Source organism: Coloeus monedula, assembly GCF_965178545.1.
Source record: "Coloeus monedula genome assembly, chromosome: Z".
NCBI lineage: Eukaryota > Metazoa > Chordata > Aves > Passeriformes > Corvidae > Coloeus > Coloeus monedula.
Genome location: NC_138822.1, coordinates 71,209,029 through 71,230,601, shown reverse-complemented (window position 1 = coordinate 71,230,601; position 21,573 = coordinate 71,209,029). Strand labels below are relative to the sequence as shown.

Sequence of the window (21,573 nt, the reverse complement as noted above, 5' to 3'; positions counted from 1 at the left end):
AGCCCTGGTGAGACTGTGTCTGGGCTGCTATGCCTAGTTCTGGGCTCCTCACGACAAGAGAGACATGGAGCTCCTGGAGTGGGTCCAGTGAAGGGTAACAAAGATGATCAAGGGACTGGAGCATCCCTCTTACAAGGAAAGGCTGAGGGAGCTGGGCCTGTTCAGCCTCAAGAAGAGGCAACTGAGAGGGAACCTCACCAATGCCTGTAGGTATCTGAACAAGGGGTGCCAAGAGGATGCAGCAGGTCCTGTCCATTGGTGCCAAGCAATGGGACAAGAGGCAATGGGCAAAACCAGATGCATTAGGAAGATCCACCTGAACATGAGGAAGAACTTCTTTACTGTGACACTGACCACACACTGGAACAGGTTACCCAGGGTGGTCACGGAGCCTCCCTCACTGGAGATACCCAAGCACCACCTGGACACAATCCTGTGCCGTGTACTCTGGGATGAGCAGGGAGGTTGGACCAGATGCTTGAGCAGGGAGGATGGACTAGATGACCCACTGTAGGCCCTTTCCAACCTGACCCATTCTGTGATTCTGTGATTCACAAAAGAGGGAGCTCGAGACTATTCTCAATACAAACTTACCACAGTTGTTTTTCCCAGAAACTTGAATAGCTGTTTAAAGCCCAAAGGTTGTGTGTCACCTCTGAAAGTGCTACACACTACCATGCTGTAGGCTTCAAAGTTAGAGCACCAACTTCACAAAAGTTGATCTCTATAGAACATAACTGATACTGATGATTTTAAGATCTCATTGCATTCATGCTATTTGAGTAGCTGAGCAGAGCTAAAATAATTAAAAATATGGTGCTAAAAAGTAAAGTTGTAAATTGGCTCATAACAGTATGCAAATATTAATTTCGTTAAGAGTTAATGAGCAAGCCAAAAAGGGTTTTGTCTCCCAAGGAACGGTATCTCCTAATTTGATTCCTGCCCACTAGATGGCAGGCATTGCACACCCAACATACCCAAAACCTGCCACCAGGATGGGAACAGAGCAGCTCCTTGACTTCCTTCCCTTTATATGCGGCCACAGTGCTGAGTATACTTTATGCCTTCTTCTACAATCTTCAATAAAATATACATAAGTGTGTATATATATATAAAAACTTCAAATGAATATAATTTATTATTAATTAATTAATTCCATTAAAGGAATTTACACAGACAGCCAGTTCTTAACAGATGCTGGACCCTAAGATGGTGTATTGGGTTTGCAAGGTTTTGGTAGTTAGAGGGATGGCTTCTGTGAGAAGATTCCAGAAGCTTCCCCCAATGTCCACAGAGCCAGTGCCAGCTGGTTCCAAGGCTGAGTCCATTATCAAGAGTGCTAGCACCTCTGGGACAGCATATTGAAGGAGAAAGAACTTCTCACAGAGATGTAAGTGCATCCAAGAGTAGAGAGAAGTGAGAATATGTGAGAGGAACAGCTCTGCAGGCACCAAGGTGAGTAAGGGAGGAGGGAGAGGAAGTGCACCAGGTGCTGGAGCTGAGATTACCCTGCAGCCCATGGTGAGGCAGCTGTGCCCCTGCAGCCCATGGTGGGCCACATGGGAGCACAAATCCACCTGCAGCCACTGGAGGACCCAATGCCTAAGCAGGCAAAGGCCTGAAAGAAGGCTGAGACCCTATGGGAAGCCCATGCCAGAGCAGGATCCTGGCAGGACCTGTGGCCCCATGGAAAGAGGAGCCCACGCTGGAGCATGTTTCCTGTCAGGACTTGTGACCCCACAGGGGACTCATGTTGCAGCAGCCTGCTCCTGAAGGACTGTATCCTGTGGAAGGGACCCACACTGGAACAGGGGAAGAGCATGAGGGGTCCTCCTGAGCAGGAAAGAGCAGCACAATGTGTCATGAACTGACCACAACCCACTATTCCCTCCTCCCCCTGGTGCCACTAGCAGAGAGGAGGCAGAGTAAACTGTGAATAAAGTTACAGCTGGGAAGAAGGGAGGGTTGGGGCAAAGCGTGTGTAGTGGGAAGACATGTTAAGATTTGGTTTTACTTCTCTTAGCCTACTCTGATTTGATTGGTGTAAACTAAATTAATTTCCCCAAGCTGAGTCTGTGATGCCCATGATCATAACTGGTGAGGGATCTCTCCCTTTACTTAACTCATGAGTCTTTTGTTATATTTTCTTTCCCCTGTTCAGCTGAGGGGAGTGAGAGTGCAGCTTTGGTGGACACCTGTAGTCCAGTCAGGGTGAGCCTACCACAGATGGCAAGTGCCTTCTGCACACAAGCAAAACATTTGGATTGCAAAACAATTTCATAAGAGCACTTAAGCATTATTCTACTCAGTATTTTAGATGGAAAGAAATCATCAGTCTCTTAGAGACACTCCTTACCTGTGGTGTAAGCTCAACTTCAAGCTCACCAGATAAATACTGGCGTTCAAATTCAGCGTTCTCACCAACATACGATGACACCATGCGCTTTATCTGCTTTGTCTGAAGCAGAAGACCAAGTCCAAAATTGTCAACACTGTGTAGAAAAATCAGACAATAGAGTTTTGTTGTTAACAAAGCACTTGATAAGCTGTAATGACTTAACAAGAAAGAACAAAGTTATCTCCCCCACACATAAGGAATTGAAGACAAAAACCAAATTCCAGCTTTTAGGGGGGAAAAGCATCAAAGCTACAATTAAAATCTAAGATTTCAGTGTTCAGACCTCGTCTCCTCCAAGATATGGAATACGTCCAAAACTTCCCTTTAAAGTCATTTCACATGTTAACAGCTAAAAGTAACAGCTTGACAAGTGGCGTTATTTTACGTATCTACTCCTTTTAAAAGCCTTACCAAATTAATAAAAAGTCAGACATGGCTTTGAGTGAATACAGATATATTTTTGTTTACACTCCTGCTCACCAGGAAAAAGGCAAGTGATTGCTTAGCAGCCCAAGGAGAAAGGCACATTTTTATTTATAATGCTAATTTCTGTATGAGGTAAGAGAATGTTTGTATTTAAATTTTGTTATTATAGTAAATAATTTAATTTCTTACTAAATAACCACCTACTCCAACAAAGGGTTTGGGCACTACAAACAAGATTTTCTTGTCCATGTCAGCTGACACTGAATGCCAGAGATGTTATACAACACTTTTCTTGTGCCAGGGCTTCTAAAATGCTGATATCCTTTGTGATGTTTGTCATGCTATATTGTGTACTATTAGATTAGGAACATTTTTCAAGAGTTCCTGCAACCAAGATGCTCTGTAAAAAATGCTACTTCAATTCCAGGAAATACAAGGTTAATATATAAATATGGAAATAAACATAGATATGATAAAGACATGTTTCTTTCACTTTTCCAGCACATTATGCAGCATGCCAGTACAGTGGTACGTGTGTGAAGCTCCTCCACATTTATGTTGGTCTCTGCATCGTATAAGCAGAGAGCTCAGACCTTCCAGTCCCTCTATAGAAAAGATGCCATGATCCAGAATAACCTCACAAAAAATGATGTATATCTGCCATTAGTTGGGTCGATTCAATATTATTTAATTATCCACACAACGGGTTGACATTTCAGGATAAGAAATATAGAAAAATATTACAATAATCCTTTAAGATGTCAAGTATTCAGCACTTTGTAATTAACACACACATGCCTACAATATATGAATCCTGTTGAAAACACCATTCCTGAAGAAGAGCTCCAAAAAAGGACCAGGTTCAACAACTTTACTATTATGCAGTATCCATTTTCTAATATAAAAGTAGTAATGCTTGCCAGCCATAGCACAGGCTGCAGTGCTGCAGGTGAAGGGAGAGGGGCTGAGCAAGCAGGACCAGCACCAGTTCCTCATCTCCAACCACAATGCTCCAAGAGTTGCATGGACAGACATGCAGTCACAATGCCTTCACGACTGCATGCATCATGAGCACTATTTTAAGGTTAGGCCTATTTTAAGAAGATGGTTCACTTCAGTGCATACTCAAGCATTTTGGAAACTGGATGAGAGGAAGTGAAACAAGCTTCTCTCATCTGGTTCTCTGAATTTATTCTATGTTCTCTAGATACCAAAGAAAGCGACTTATTATACAAGCTTGCTCTACTCTCCAACTCTGACCTACTAAAAAAACCCTAAAAATCTAACTGTGATGCAACTTCCAAAGAGCTGTGGTGCCAAAGCCTTGGGACTAAAATGTGCGCTGCCTAGAAACAACCTGTGTTTCTAATTCCCTGCAAGAAAACAAATCCTGCAGTTTGAAACTAGAAGAGCTGAGAATAGAGAAGAAAGAGGAGTCTTGTGGGCAAAAGGGATTACAAAATAGAATAAAAATAAAAAAGCCAGAATTTCCTGTATAGGTTAATTTAAAGCAAGGCAATTCCTCTCACATGAAAACCATCAAACCCTGACCTCTCATTATAAAAGGTAGTAAACGAATGTAACAGGGCAGCCAACATCTGATGGCTGTTAAACAGGTTGGTATAACTACAGCACTGTGTGGCAAAAGTAGAGAATTTAAACAAAATTCTGCTGTGCTTTCTAGTGCAAGAACAAGGGGAAGCTTCCTGAACTGCTTGCAAGCCAGAGTTTACAATTTCTGTGTATCATTCAGGTGGTTAACACTGCTCTGATCATTACAAATCTTGGAAGTTACCAAATAGAAACAAGCACTTCTGCATGCAAACAATGAAATACTGAGTGTGCATTCACTTAAGAAAGGATGGCAACAGACGGTCAGATTTGTAATGGTTAAAGGAATTTCTGCTTCATTTCACTAAGATCCATAATCCTTCCTCCTACATTCTCAGAAGCAGCTACTGAAGCATATTGTCCTTAACGGGACTTTGTGTATCATCCTGCAGGATTCCATGTGGATACACTTGATTCCCTGATCTACTGCTGTGAGGAATGTTCTCTCAAAAGAAACTCAGTAGTTATGAAGAAATTAAACAGAAAGTTGCACAAAGATGATGCCTTAGGTTTTAACTTTAATATTTTTCAAATCCTGTAGTGCTTAGTGTGTAACTCTGAAGTTTCTTGTAGCCTCTTAATTTCTGCTCTCTCATGCTAGGTAGACATAACAAAGCCTCTCCAGGCCTGCTCTTCAAGGACACTCAGACCATTGTAGGCCCAAAATGTGTAAACCAAAGAGCCTCTAAGGGGGGCAAGCTGTGGGAAACTACATCATTAACTGAAGCGTTAATTGGAGAATTAACCCTGATGTGCTAATGAACCAAACTTATAAAAGCGTGAAGAATTCGTGACCTGTTGTCCATCTTGGGGTCCATTTTGGCAACAGCCTCTGGGCTCCCCACAGTGTACCTTTGAAGGCCCTTCAAATAAATACCTACCTTTATTCCCTTATTCTTGTCTAGTCTCTGTTTTAGGTGGCCACTTCAGACGTCAAAGGTTATTTTGTCATGCCAAGCTGTTCTTCACTTCTTAAGTCACTCTTTCTCTTCACCTCAAATGCAGCCAATTTGTTCACAAACAAAATTGCTGTGAGGATCTGTTACTGTGCACACAGGTCACATACAACCTTATTTCCCTAGCACAATGAGAACAGGAATTTCACCTTTCAAAAGTCATTGTACCAGGAGGCTCTGCCTGCCTGGTAACACAAAATTACTTCAACTCCCACGTGCATTTAATCTTCAGAGCAATGTCACAAAATCCTGTTGCCATTACTCATATGCGTTTTTTTTAGATGTAAATTTCTTTAAAGAAATAGACTGCCATCCATCTTTTTTGAGGGTGCAATCTGCAATCTTCACGTTTCCAGCTAAAATAACCCTTTTGCACTCACACGCATCAGTTTTCATCTCCGTCCCAACACCCATTTTGAGCACTTCAGCCTATTTTTTGTTTCCTATGTTTTTCTCTTATATCTGAATACCCTAAGAAACAAACATTTCACATAGAAAACACTGTCCTCACTCCTATTTCCCCTACGCTTTGATTTTCATGTGATGTCTCTATCCCAGATTACAAATTTCAAAACCCTCTGGTTTACAGAAAATTCTTTCCATATAACAATTCTATGGCAATTTTAAGTTACTTGTTCTCCCTTTCCATATTTTGTTGCTTTCTTGATTGTGTTGTTTTAAGCACAAGGGCTTTTTGAACTTTTCAGCTTTAATTATGTTTACCCTCAAAATGTTACCCCTAAAATACTGCAGGCATTGTTGTAGGCAACACTCTGTCTGTCAAACAGCAACCATAGAAAGAAAAAAAGAACCTTTACTGAGTGCATGAAAAGAATACATCCCGTACACCTATTTCAAAAGTTGGATTCAGTCCTTTAAAAACTAAAAGAAAGGTAAATGCAATAAAAATATGTTGCTCTAGATAGGAAGGAAGAAGGAGTGACAGAAGTTGACACAGTTGTTCCGTGTGCTGGCACATTAGTGCTAGACAGTGAATGTGTTGTTTTACCCTCAGAATTGTTTGGATGTCTAGAAATTTCCCCATTCTGTATTAGGATGAAAAGTGAATCAACAGAATACATGAAACATATATAGGAAAAGAGATCTAACTAGGCATTCATCAAGGACATAGGTGACCCAAGTTCCCCAAATTATTGATGCAGACAAGAAAAATTAAGGAGGTCTGACTGTCTAGCAATACACTGCCTCCTATTGTTTTGTCCCTGCCAGACCCACAAAACCTTCCTGTCAAAAACTATGTCGGCCTTTTGTAATCAAAAAAATTAGCCAAAGATGACTCCTAGACAGATCTAGCCCACACATCTCCAGTATACTGGAAGGAGTCAAAGGCAACATTTCAGTATCTCACTGCAGATAAACAACAATCTGAAGCTCTCAGACCTTCTTCTTTGGTGGCTCAAGCATAACACATTCTAGCATCCAGCATTACAGTGAAGAAGAGATTACCTAAGTTTCCAAGCTGGTAAAAGCCTCACACACCAACAAGCCCTGCACAGCCTGATGAGGCAGGAAATAGAAATTTGCATTCTCATGCAGAAAAAATGGATACTTGGAATGTCACACAGTCTGGCACAAAACATACAATGGCTTATCGTTAGGGGGTTTTCTGAGTAAAAGGAGACATTATAGGACAATTACAACTTTCCTCTCTCTCTGCCTTTGTAAAGACATTTATTTGTTTCTAAAAAAAGTGGGTGTGGTCAGAATAGACTGGCTGCCCTTACTGGATGGCAAGCAGCATCAATTAGAATGAGAGTTTCCTTCTAGATTTCTTAAAGAGATAGCTTCCCCTACAGTCATTGTCCAAAGATTCTCCAGAAGGTGATATTCCTGGGAGATTACACAAGACCAGAAGTCTTGATTATGAAATATTAACATGAATATCTTGAGATCTGGAGAATTAAAACGTTGGCCAAGGAGCTAACATGATATACCACCTGATCTTTCTCCTCTCATAATATGGAGACTGGAAAGATAAGGGGGTAACTACATCACCCCTGAGAAGGAAAAGAATCCAGTAAGAATCCTGGGGCAAGGCTCCACCTCAGGCAGAAGCTGAAGTTTCTGCAGCTAGCTGTTGCTGAAAAAAAATGCATATTAATAGCTGGTCCTACTCCTGGAAAACGTTTTATGTAAAGGCACCTGTCACCTTCTGGAGAGAGACGAGCAGTCTTTTTAGGCATTCATAAGCTCCAAGTGTTACATAACGAAGCATGAAACTTGATAACAAATGGACCTGTTCCAGAGCTAGAAATTTTCTTGGCAATAGGCTAGGAGTGGGGAAAGGAAATCATTTCCTCTGACATTCTCTACATAGAAGAGGAGAGGCTGGTTTTATTTGCAACATCAGCTTTTCAGTCTTCAAAAGGATTTGCTCCAAGTTACATGCAATTATGTCTTCTGACAGATCCACAATTCCTAGGGAAGAGTAGATATGCTTCCCAACTAAAAGGAATGCATCAATCACTACCTGCTTGGCATTTCTTAGTTGCAGAGTCTTAAACTTTCAGGCTCACAGGGGTGCCTGACTATAACATGAAACTTTACCAACATGAAAGTTATATGGATAGAGGTACCACCTGAGTTCTTAGGGACACACATTCTTAGATCCACAAAAATAAAGTGTAATCCTGGCAGCCCCAGAAAGAGATCCTTAACAGTCTTTGTTAGAAAATGAGTAAATGCCTACTAGATGGTGTTTGCCAAAAGACACTGGACTAAAGGGAAGGCATACCCAGGGCAAAATTAATGTAGACAACCAGTCATATAACAGCTCTTCATAACTCATCTTCCCCAGTCGTACAGCTGGCTCATAACGAGACTATGTCCCACAATACTTTCTCCATGTGTTACACTGGAAGATTATTAAAGAGCCAGCTCAGATGATATTCTGTTTCTCCTTCTCTGTCCCCCACTTCCATAAGGGTACAAAGAATGAGAACAAGATGAGGAGTAGGAGTTACCTAACAGAGACAGAAAAACAGATTCAGCTCACAGAAAGGTAAATTATTCAGAGATATAATGCTTATTTGCCTTGTTGTTTCTTGTCTTAGCCAAATGTCTTGACACTGTCTTCAGGCACCTTCTTTACATAGCCATATATCTGATTGCAAATTGCTTAACGGAAAGCAAAAAAGAGAGGCTGAAGCTCTCTAAAGACTGAGAAAAGAGGAGGAAGAGAAAAATATGGGTGCTGCCATATGCTATGGCAGTCCTGTTCAGGAGAAAAAGAGATGAAGGTAGCGAGAAAGGGAGGGGAGGGAGGAAAGTAGGAAGGGAAGAAGGGAGGGAGGGAGACAGGAAGGAAGGCAGGAAGGAAGGCCACAGTTGTAGAACATCACAAAGCCCTGTGTGCAAACTGGTGTGCCTGAGCCTTAATCTCCTTCTACTCTTTCCCTGAAGTGTGCACTGCACCCTTGTCCCTCTGCTACCGAAGTCTTCTCATGGGATCTCTGTCCTCTCTGCTCTCATAACTTCATCTCAAGTCTCACAGCAAAACGGCAGTACTGTTCCACCACCATCCTCCTCCAAAAATGATGCTCTTCTCATCTGAGAATGATGGGTGCAGGCAGATAGGCCAAGTCCATACATGCAGATAATTTCTGAAGAGAAGAAATACTGTACATTGCACTGTTACATGAGCAGCAAGGTCTCCTCTCTTCATATACCTTTCTGGTACGAAATGGCATCCTGTGTTTTTATGACAAGTAAAACAACTCTATTCAGAACTTTCAAAATGTACCTTATTTTTCCTTCACAGAGAAGTTATATGTTATAGAAGTAATCTGATAAATATTTTAACTTGATCATGAAACCATCATACTTCAAAAGTCACCTAGCTGAAAGATAGGTTTAACTTTCACTGTCACTGTTCTATATCCAATTCCTCAACCATGTTGAGTTCTAGACCTATTTTTTTCTCATTTGCAATCACAACCAGAAAGTTATCTCCACAGCTGATTTCTCAATAGTTCCACATAGTACAAAGTTAGTACAATTTTCCCTGCCAAAATCCTAAATAACCTTCACACTAAAATTAGCTAGATGACCTAGGCAGATTTTCAGGGATTTGCAGTTCACACAGTGTCACCAATTTAACAGCTGTAACAAAGCATCTGATTAGATTCTTTATAAAGAATGCAGACAATAAAAAATAAAAAAATCAAAGTCAAATAACTAAATTCACTGAAAATATATACCTTGTCTCCTGATTTTGGTAATTTGCCATGTGCAGGATTTTACATAACTCCACTCTTCTCTCTCTACCAAGAGAGGTAAGAGTCACTGCTGACCTTGTATTTCATTTCTGAAAGTATATTTAATTTGAGATACTTGAATTTCTTATGGATATACAAAAATGACACACATGAGGTAAGACACTCTGAGCATCACCTTGATCCCATCTTTGTGCACATACCCGCCTCCTTGCCAGTCCCTCAAACATTTTCACTTACATTTTAACTTTCTGAATCAAGAGATTATCAAATTTGCTCCACTAAAACCACTTGATACCTAACACTATACAGAAAAACTTCACAACCTTCTGTGAATTTGGAATGTGATTTCCACATGATGGTATATACACATTTACATTTGAATATGTTTTTAATAAGTGTAAGTAATACAAAGACAGATAAATAGATAAATAGCTAGATGGATGGATGGATGGATGGATGGATGGATGGATGGATAGATAGATAGATAGAGAGATAGATAGACAGATATTATAATAACAATAACAGTGGAATTAAGCCAATGAGTTACATGCAAGAAAAAACAGGGAATCTGTGGCGAAGATGGCATTTTGGTTTCAACAGAAACATACCATTCAAAGAAATGACTGAAAAATCAGACAACCTTTAACTTACATAACATTTATCAAACCTGTCTTAAATTCAAAATATTTAATTGCTAATATAAAGATACCTTTTGTGCTTTAGAATAAGGGGTGCAGTAAGTTTACCACTGCATCAGATCCCATAGAGTACTGCTTTTTGGAGATCTGGGAACCACAAATAGCCCAGCCCATTAGGAAAGCAAGGGTATTATGCTTCACAGAGCTAAGTAATGACACTCAGGTATCATGATTAGAAGTGGAAATGCTTATCTCAAAGTCATCTTCTCCTTCCTAATGTATAACACTGTAACATTAAAAGACCTTCAAAAAGGGTACAGAGACCAAAGGTTCAAAAAGCTGGTAATGCCTCATAAGAACAGTCTGAACCAGTGATAAACTGATATATGCTGTCCATCTCCTTTCAGATGATCACCCAGGTGATAAGCAATTAAGATCTTAACTGTGACTTCTCTATTTTTACTGTAAGTGAAAGGCTTTTGTTCAAGACTACTGCATTCCAAAAGGATGCATTTTTAAGTCTCAAAAGCAGACAAAGCCCAAAGTTGATAAAGCAATCAGATCACACATACAGTTATCACAAGTAATGGGCTTCATTTTCACTCTGCACAAATTCAGCCTATTGGTGTGGTTGAATGAATGAAATGTTGATTTCAGAATGTGATTATAGCCAAAACTATTTATACATTTTATTAAGCACAACTAATTAAAAATAATAATTTAATGCACTTTTTTTTAACTTTCATTTTAAATATTTGGCTGTGCTGACAAGAAGATAGCTTCCGTTGCAACACAGGTCCTGAAACAACAGGTCTGACAGCCTGCATTATGGAAGCCTTAGCATAGGCTGATCCAAAACATCCAAGTCTCAAGTTCCAAGTAACTTGAAATCAGTATGCAACAAGATACCATGAAGTTACATGGAGGTGAAAAAACAGCCAAAAAGGTACTGTATACTAATCACAACTATGTCGGGAATTTACTGAATCAATGTTTAAAATAAGCTTTTAAAATTTTATTTATTTATTTATCCATTCATTCATTTTCATTTATTTATTATTTTTATATATTTTTATTAATTTTAATACTGGCAAATGTGGAACAAACCAAATTTAAACAAGAAGGAAGAAAATCTTTAATAAAATGGATTTTGGTAGCTTACTGAGAATACTCTCAATTTAAAGGGCTTACAAAAACAGTGTAAAGAAAGTATTTACAGTATGAACAATATAAGCAAAACAAGTTATAAGGGAAGCTGTGAGAGGCTGTATTTTAGAAGCACACCTATCTGTCGCAGTTATCTTTCACTATTGCCCTGGTTCACAAGCTTCAGTTTCCCCTGCAGCAAGTTGTGTAAATACCACAGGGCCTGGATATTTGAATTGCTTCACTTTCAAACACTTTGCCTTGTTTGGCCTGGCAAAAGAGTAACTGCTCTTAAAGCTGTTGTTTCACTGGCTAGCACACAGCATGAGCACAGCAGCAGACAGCAAGCTGAGCAGTGTGACAAGGAGCACCCCATACACTACTGTACAACCTGCCATTGAAAAGCCTTAGAAAGGCCAAAGACAGGACTTCACCTGCCAGCAATGACATGATTTGAACAAGTTTTTGAAGGAGGAATCTCCTCCCAATTACACTGTAGCACAGAACAGTAAGTAGGATGTGAACTTGTGAACATCCTACTCCTTTAAAGTTATTTCCAGACACTGCTAAGCATTTCTAGGCTCTGCTGAACCTTGTTTCCAGCTAGAAAAGTTGGCAAGAATGCTTCAGGACTTCCTAATTACTGCTTTCCCTTAGATGTAAGTGAACCACTGTCTCCATTGCTGCTATTTTAGTTATAAACAGATAGCTCTGTAGCACATTCCGTGGTTCTTGCATATTGAAAGGCATGTGACTTAATCCATGTAGCTGCACTGCTGTCCAGAGTAGGCTGTCTGTCTATGTACTTGGCTCTTCCCTGCTCCAATTACAAGCTAACCCCACTGCAGGATGAGAAAACCTGACCACAACCAATTACCTCCTATTGGCTGGAAGAGCTGGAGAAAAGAAAGCAGCTGCAGTGAAGAAGCTGAAACACAGCTAGGCATCAACTCCAGCACAAGGTCACCAAAGAAAAGCACACTAAACCATATGGCAATTTGAAAGTGGGAAATTACTCATCCCACAAAGAGCCTGACACCTCAAGGTTACAAGAACAATTCACCCTTTGAATACGACTGCTGCAGGGTATATTGCTGTTGTGCTACTTCAGTCGTAAAGGCATTTATTAGTGCTGCAATACTTGATAATACCACTATACTTTTGGACGTGGTATTAGAAGATGCTAAGAAGATGCATGGTATTAGAAAAGCATGCTTTTTGACATGCTGATTAGAAGACTAGAAATGGTATCAATTGCTGTGATGAGAATTCTTACTCTATTTCTGACAACAGCTGTGTTTTAACCTGGTTCCCAAACACTACCAAACTATAGCAGTAGTAATACAGTAAATAAAAAGATAGATGAAGCAGTTATTTTATTGTTAATTAAATTTCAAACTAAATTATAGTGTTCAACAGGAGAGTAAAACTTGTATTTTTACAAACTAGACTTGAAAAAAAACTCTAGATGCCCTTAAGCATTTTCAAATTGTTACACTGTTCTGTGAGGAACTCTCCAGGTTTTCATGAATGTTCATGGAAAACTAGTTTCAAGAAAACAGGAATTAAATTTTGCTTTTCTGCCAGCAACCAGGAGTTTTACAGAAATCACTTCAGCCTCAAAATCCAAAGAACTTTCAGGAAAGCTAACATTATTTCAATAAAAATTAATTCTAACCTATAACATCACCAACTATACTCAGAATACAATAGGAAATGTCTTCTTTTTCATCCTATTCCACAGTGGTCCTCTTTTCACTTTTTCTCATTTTCAAACTTTTGCCCCCCCCTCAGGAACACCTCTGCAATCTCTCTATCTGCAAATATATGCATGTTATTCAAAAATAAGGCTATGAGGAAAGTTAATGATCTCTACTCTAGTGCTTGATCTTTCCACTCAAAATTATTTGTCTTTCTTTCTCCTTTTTATCATCCAGCAGAAATTGTTTCCCATAAGATTCTAAGGAGCTTAAGTTTGACTGTGTATGTACCAAATACCACTACAAATCATCTGTTATCCAATGAATGTGCAATTCATATTTTGCATATTAATATTTCTTTCAATTTCATTTATATTTTTATCAATGCACTTCAATGGAAGTGGCTGTAGTTATTTCTCCATATGGAGATCATTAGGTATTGTAGAGTTTACTATGAACAGTTTGTGTAAAAACTAGCCTGAATGAGAAGCTGAGAAATTATACGTGAAAGAAGTATTCTCACTGCCAATCCCACAGGAATTTCTTAATAGGCAAACATTAAAAAAAAAAAATCAAAAATTTCAAGACCCATTAAAGAGACTCTCCATTTTTTCATTGCAGATATTCTCCACTGTTTCTGTGTTGCCTGGAGTTTTTTTAAAGTAACAGAAATACAGTAAGAGGGTCAGAAAGCACCAATCTGAGTTTAAAAAAATATATCCCTATTTGGAACTTCATAAAAACACACACATACACACAAAATCATTGATACTACATTTAAAGTATCTAAGTTAGATTTTCCAGTTGCAGTCAACCAGTTAAATATATATAAATTTAAATATAAATACTTATAGTAACATAATTGCGACTCTCTACAGCATGACAACTGGTCCCTGAAAAAGTTGAGTATCATATAGTACTGAACTTCCTGGGCTCCTTCCAAAAATAACACTTTCAAACCAAGCTGTCTTGTTAATATGAAAATCATGATGGTAAAAAGAAAGATTTTTTTCATATATATCAGTATTTTCACATAACTGGAATCTTTAGTCTCTACTTATTAAACCACAGACATATGAATACCTACCCTGCATTGTTACTGACTGCTGTTATTCCCTTTACTCCAGTCTTCAGTAAACCTCCAATGAGGTTTTCAGGAATCCCACACAATCCAAAACCTACACAAAATACAAGAAAATTGATTATGTAACAAGTGTTTGAAAGAACACAGATAGTTCAGAAGTATGGGAATTAAAAATCCTTTCTGAGTAGAATAAGCTCTTTAGTCAATTAAATAAATCAGCATTTCTGGAAAGAGTTACCCCTAGTACTGAAATCTCCCACTCACCAGATACTTCCCAATTTGGATGAAAGCTGTTTACCCACCAGAGTGGGCCTTTGGGGAAGCGCTCCTAATGTGTGTCCTCAACCCTGTATTCATTATTCCTCCTTCTCTTTCTACCAACTTAACCTTCCTATCTTTGCTGCACATCCCATACACCTTAGCCTGTAATTAGGTGATAAAAATCTGGGAGTCTGAACACCCTTGGGAAGATGTCTAACTGGAATCACAGTAATTTAGATCTCCACAGAGGCACAATTGCCACACTCTATTATGTGAGAATCCAGTACACCTAAAATGAAACACTGTCACACTACAAGCACTACCTTTTCACAGAACCACTGAATCAATTAGGTTCTAAAAGACCCCTGAGATCAAGGCCAACCTACCTTGGCCTCAAATCTTCTTTTCTTCAAGCAATAACAACAACAAAAAGAGACAAACAAAAACTCAAAATTCCTGCAGAAGGAATTTTGCCTCATTACATATCTCCATTGAAGTTTCCCATGTTTTACAATTAATTACTTCTGCAATATTAAAACAACCTAATAAATAGATAAATCACTTTTTTTTAATGCAGACTGAACAGCATGAAATTGTGGAAAGCATCTACAATATCCAAAAGCTCAAGTCACAGTGAAAGTTAGTATGACACAACTTTTTGACTCTTCTGGAAATGCCTCACATAAGCATTAAGTGTAACATAGGTAAGTATTATCTTCACTTCCTAACACAGAAACAGGTTAGGTAATTTGTTCAAGGTCACAGGGACCCAGAAAGGCGGCAGACAAAGGCTATAGCAAATGCTAACATAAAATAATCAAACCAACTTGTATTTATTCACCATGTGAAATAACAATGTTATCTTGAAAATACCCAAGCTCATTTTCTGGATTCAAACAAATAGAGTCCAATTTTTGCTAGTGGGGAAAAAAAACTTAATTATTTTTCTGAGGCTTCTTCCCCTGTGACACAACCTGAATTTTCTCACTGAAAGAGTATACCCCTCATGAGCGGAGTAGGAAACCACTTGTTTAAAAAAACATGGAATTCCATGGATTCTCAAATTAGTTAATAGTAAAAGAAAGAAGGTAAATGAGTAAAAAGCATCTTATTAATATAACATGATTGCTTCCATAAAGAATTTAAATATTTACCACCAACAAGTATAGTTGCCCCATTGGGTATATCTTTTACAGCTTCAACAGGATCAGTGTAAAATTTGGTGTTGCGATGACAGCTGGTAGAAAAATAGCATCCACAAATCTGCAACAACAATAAAATTAACAAGTGAATGAACAAAAGGCATTATACAGTAGCTTTGTAATGAAGACCATTCCTCTAGCTAGATAGGGGAGGAAACAGATAAAAAGAAATACTGCTACTGTAAATACTAAGCGGAGGGGGAAGGGGGGGAGCCGTGGGGAGGAGGGAGGGAAATACGGTGCAGGTCTCCAAAACAAGAGAATTTCATCCCGAATTACTGACAAATTGTGGCTTTCTGAGAACAGATTTACAAATGCAATTCCTCAGCACGAGTTGGAGCCATCCACAGACTTCTTAAACCTATACATTGCTACATGAGCTTCAAAGACATCCAGACACTAAACATAAACTGCTGAAAGAACGACAACACTGCCACAAAATTTGAGTGGAAGCCAAGGAACAACAGGAAGGACAGCATTGTACTGGCAGTATGGTAAGCAGGGACACCCTTCCACACAGTGAACCCTCCCCCAGCTTCCTCATGCAGTCTTAGAGCTCCCTGTGTTGTTGAAGAACAGCTCAGAATCAAGAAGACTCCAAGGAATGCATGAACTATGGAGGACAAGAGGGAAATCAATACAAATCCCACCCCCAAACCTGGACCTTACAGTGCAAAGCCATTACACAGTAGTCATCACAACTTATGCATGTACCATGATGTCCTTAGGTCACAGCTACCTTTTTTTCTCTTTAAGTATTTGCCACTAATAATTAATGCATTAATACTACACAAGCATTTGTTCAGGCACCAAAAGAAAAATTGACACTTAAGTCACTATGTTGAAACAGTCTCAATAAATTCAGAAAATCTGGAAGCTAAAGTACTACCTACTGGTGTTTCAACTTCTAGCTTGATAGCAAAAGTGAAAAATTTATATTGTGAAAGAGGGAGAAGAATTAATAAATCAGCAAGGTAATCTACACATTTTAAAGACAATAGTCCAATTCTTCCCTGAAGAGTTACCTTAAGAATTACCTACAGTTACAATCAGGGCAACAATCTTTGGCTCAGTTTCAATATTACACAAGCTGTCCTCTTTATAAAATTAAACCTGCAAGAGTTTATACTGAATATTAAGTAAACCTTTCTGAATGGAAGCTTACCTCCTTCCCAGTGGAAACACTGATGTTGCTCTGCTTTGATGCGCTCAATAAGAAGTCAGTATGTGGGTCATAAGAAACAATGTCATGTGAGAAAAACTACAACAGCCTTCTGCATGCTAAATTATACTATGCATGTTTCACCACTGATCCATGGCATTCAAAAAGTCATGGAGTCAGGTGCAGTCCCTTGAGACTTCCCTGAGGGAAACATTGTGCCCATCTTTAAAAAGGGTAAAAGGAGGATCCCAGGAATTACCAACCTGTCAGCCTCACCTCTGTGCCTGGGAAGATCATGGAACAGATCTTCCTAGAAGCTGTGCTAAGGCACATGGAGGACAAAGAGGTAATCTAGGACAGCCAACACAGCTTCACTGAGGGCAAGTCCTGCCTGACCAACCTAGTGACCTTCTGTGGGGGAGTGACCACATCAGTGGACAAGAGAAGGGCTACAGATTCATCTGCACTTCTGTAAAGCCTTTGACACGGTTCCCCACAACATCTTTGTCTAATTTGGAGAGAGATGAATTTGATTGCATGGATTTGGTGGATGAGGAATTGGTTGGATGGCCACATCCAGAGCAGAGTGGTCAATGACTCAGAGTCCTGATGGATACTGGTGATGCCTGGTGTCCCTCAGGGACTGGTACTGGGACCGCAACTGCTTAGTATCTTCATCAATGACAAAGAGAGATCAAGTACACCCTCAGCCAGTTTGTAGGTAACACCCAGCTAACCAGAGCAGCTGACACCCTGAGGGGCAGGAAGCCATCCAGAGGGACCTGGACAAGCTCAAGAAGTCAGCCCATAGGAATCTTACAGGGTTCCACAAGGCCAAATGCAAGGTGCTCCATCTGCATCAGGGAAATCACAGGCCTGAGTACAGACTGGGAGAAGAACTCATTGACTCATAGGTGCTGGTGGTGGGTGAGAGGCTGGACATGACCTAGCCATGAGTACTCACAGCCATGAGAGCCAAATGTGTCCTGGGCTGCATCCAGAGCCCCCCGTGGGCAGCAGGGGAGGGAGGGGATTGTGCCACTCTGCTTCACACTGCTGAGACCCACCTGGAGCACTGCATCCAGCTCTGGGGTCCTCTGAACAGGAAAGACATGGACCTATTAGAGCAGGTCCAGAGGAGTGTTAAGTGCTGGCAGCCTTGGGAATCACAGTACAACAGGGCTGCAAGAAGGCTCGAGGGCCAGGGCTGGAGGGAGGCCAGGCCTCTGCTGTGTCCCTGTACCCATGCATAGAATATTCCAGAGGCCACGTGGTACCTTTTCTTTAATCTTCCCGTGTGCAGCACTGGTGAACAGAGCAGCATGTGTTACAAAAGCATGCATTCGCAGGTTGGATGCCTCTAATGAGTGTATCTGCCCTTCTGTCCTAAATATGTTCCTCTCAGTCCCTTTCCTACCCACCCTGTCATTTGAGAGCAATGGGCTTTCGGGGACCTGAGGCACCAGGGATCACCTATGCTTCCCTGCACACCAAAGCAGCAAGCTAAGATCTCAGGAATGGGCAGCAATTCTGGTAGGTTTAAGAAAGTAACATGGAGACAGATGAGCTCCTAGAATAATCAACAGAATTAAAGTAAATTATCTGGAAAAGCAAAAATATGACTTAGTAAAACAAAATCTGAAAGTGTTAAGATTTGTACGTAAGGATATCAGAAGCAGCAAACACAGGCAAGAGAAGGTGAGCTTTTTCAACTAAAATAAACTAAGAAAAGCCACAGAGACACTTCTGGACGAAGTGACAAAAAATAACTTTGCTATGGTTACATGTGGGCTGGAAACCATTAAATCTGCGAGGTTTGGCGGCAGCTTCCTACAGGAAGGGCAAAGCAAGCGAGCGAGGGAGCTGCACGGCTGCACAGCACACGTTTATGGAAAGCGGTAGATGGCGGGGCTGCCAGCAAGCTCCGCACACCTGCTCCCCACCTCCGGGCGAGGAGGCGGTGAGAGCAACATGGGAATACACAGTAACACACTGTAACTATGCCGCCTTCTGAAATGATGGGAAACTAAATAAATAAAATATATATATATATATATATAAAAACAAGACAAAAAACCTCATAGTCAACTCTCCATGCCGCCTCTCAAGGTCACCGCATCCCCACCCGCCGCCGGGCCCGGGCCTGCAGCGGGGCCGCTCTCTGCCCTCCCTCCTCGCCCCCGTCGCCCGCGGGACTCCCGCGGGACAAACCCCTCGAGAACAAAGCCATCGCTTCCCCGCGGGGCGGGAAGCCTCTCCCGCGGGGCCGCAGGGCGGCCGCCCACCCGGGGCTCGGTCACCCCCCGCGACACAGGCCGATCCCGGCGCGGACGGCCGCGAGTGGGCTCCCCGCCAAGGTCTCCCGGTGGGCAAGGCCAGGCGGAGGGGCTCGGACCCGCCTTCCCCGCCGCCCCTCGCCCTTACCTCAGCCTTGCGCGCGGCGGGGAGGAGGATGCGGCGGCCGAGGGGCGCCAGGAGGAATTTGAACGCCGCCATCTTCGCGCTGCGCGGCTCTCGGGGAGCGGAGCGGGGTCGCGGGCCGGGCCGAGCCGGGGCGGCGGCTGTGGGAGCCCAACGCGGGACGAGGGGAGCAGGAGCGGCGGGACGGCGGATCCCGCGGGCGGAGGGAGGGCGAGGGGCTCGGCCCTGACGTGCGCTGACGTCGGTGCGCCCGAGGCGGGGCCGCCAACCCAGGGGGACCGGAGGGTTGAGCGGCTCTCGGCTCCCCTCGGCCACCGGCCCTGTCCGGGCCCGGGGAGAGCTGTCCAGCCGCCCCGCGGCTGCCGAGCACACGCAGCCCGTCCCGGGCGCTGTCCCACGGGAGGGAGCAGCCCCCACTGATAGCTACCAGTGATACCCCGCTCCATCGTCAGCGGTTTTGTTCATAAAATCCCTCAGAACCCGCGCAAAACACAGGTGGGCAAAATGTATCAATCAGCGGCGCTTCAGTGTTACAATGCTACAATCACTTCAGAAAACAAGAGCTGTTCCTGTTTTCCTTTCCTTTTCCCTCTTTTCCTTTCCACGATTTCCACAAATGGACAACTGAGATGTGCAATCTCACCTGTTTCCCCTGTGAAGTTAAGGTGGCTTAAATTTCTGTGCTGTCACTTTGTGACCAAGGGCTAGCATCACGGGAATTAAGGAAAAGGCAGAGGCTTTCAGTGGTTAAGTTTCCAGTGCATAGTCCTCAGGGTGACCCAGACTCCAGTAAGCACATGGTCTCCAAAGAGCTCTGGGATGCTATGTTTGGGTGGGAAAATGTTACTAGAATAGATGTATACTTGTTGAAGCAGCAGCCACATGATGTGAGCTGCTGGCCCTTCTGCTGCTGCCAGAAGGAAAATTCAAAGCATGCCTCTGCTATTATTTACACTTTCTAAAAATACCCCACATGATCAGTGCATGCCCTAACGATGCCCAATGCAACAGAAGAATTCACAGAAAAAATGTGAGAAGCTGTTTAGAGACAGGAAAAGAGAAATTCTCCTCACACACATGACAGGAGGTCACACTTCTGCCAGGTCATGCTGACCTTTGTCTTGTTTCCAGGCTGTTTCCAACGCAGCTGCCAGCCTCACTAACTTACCATTGTGGTAATCAACATGCAGAAGGATAAGTTACAAGGAAAGCAAGGCCTTCAGATTGTGCTGCTTTGTCTACAAAGTGTTCTTGCACAACCTGTCCATTTTATTCAGAGCCTACCCGGTGGTGATCCGTGGCCTGTGGCATGCCATTCTCTTATACGACCATTTTAAAAGGTGCTGGTTCCTGTACTTACAGTTCACGTAACAGGCAAACCTTGCAGATACCAGTGAAGTGTGGTGGGGACACCTTCACTGTCATGAAGGTTTTCAGTTGTTTTGGGGTTTTTTTTCTAGTTATTCACCATATTTAGCTAGTCAGTTAAGTCTGGGGCAGTTCCAAGTGAAAAAAGCTACAAATTACAGGGGCATAATGAACTAAAACCAAAATAAAAGCTTGTATTCTTCCAGGACTAAGCATTAGTAGAAAAGTTTCACAGGACTGGATTTCTGAACCTTGGTTCTACCTAAATTTCATATTAACAAGTAAATTCCTTAAGAAAAACTTGTCTAAAGAAAGTTTATTCTCTTCAGTTCAGTAAGTTATCTTTCTTTGAACCAACAGTGTGCACTCTAGAACTTACCAAAGAGTTCAGTGTTGAGTATTTGTTATATATCCAGCTAGCACTTATTTTGCATAGAGTTTGCACTATTTGGGATTCCAATAGTGTTCCTTCTTGCAGACTGAAGGAAGGCGGCTAACTGCATGCAGTAGGTATAGTGATGAGTACTAATACTTCCTTGGAACATCTATTATGCAAAACTGGTTATTCTACTTACATGAATTAGTTTATGAACTAAATTTTCCTCACCAGGTACTACAGATTATGTAAAACTAATTTTTTAAAAAATTGCAAAGTTTACATTCTTTGGACTGCAAGCATTTTATTTTGGCTTAGAAAAGCTCCAAACATGACTGAAAGAGTAGATAAAATAATTTGTTCTGGAGTAGCTTAGAAAGGAGAGTAGATCATCAACTTTTTCTTTAACATGTCTTAAAGCTCTTCACACAACAAGAACTACAACTAAGCACCCAATGCGAAACAAGTCTCTAAAATGATCAAGACTTTTTCAGTATCTTATTTTCTTTAGCGAAGTAAGTCACATGACTGCAGTAAATGTGACTCAAAACACTTTCCAAAGTCAACAGCGTTTACAAATGAGGAG

At 41.4% G+C, this 21,573-nt stretch overlaps 1 protein-coding gene across 1 annotated transcript in view; it reads right to left on the bottom strand.

Moving 5' to 3' along the window:
* Positions 1-19,533, bottom strand: part of OXCT1 (3-oxoacid CoA-transferase 1) — an 83,447-nt gene extending 63,914 nt beyond the window's left edge. Inside the window, exons 1-4 of the mRNA XM_082301490.1 lie at positions 19,247-19,533; positions 15,613-15,721; positions 14,201-14,291; positions 2,357-2,492 (exon numbers count right to left, since the gene is read on the bottom strand). Of these exons, the coding sequence (XP_082157616.1) occupies positions 2,357-2,492; positions 14,201-14,291; positions 15,613-15,721; positions 19,247-19,318 (408 nt within the window). The 5' untranslated portion in view covers positions 19,319-19,533. The remainder of the gene's footprint in view (positions 1-2,356; positions 2,493-14,200; positions 14,292-15,612; positions 15,722-19,246) is intronic.
* Between the last annotated feature and the right edge of the window lie 2,040 nt (positions 19,534-21,573).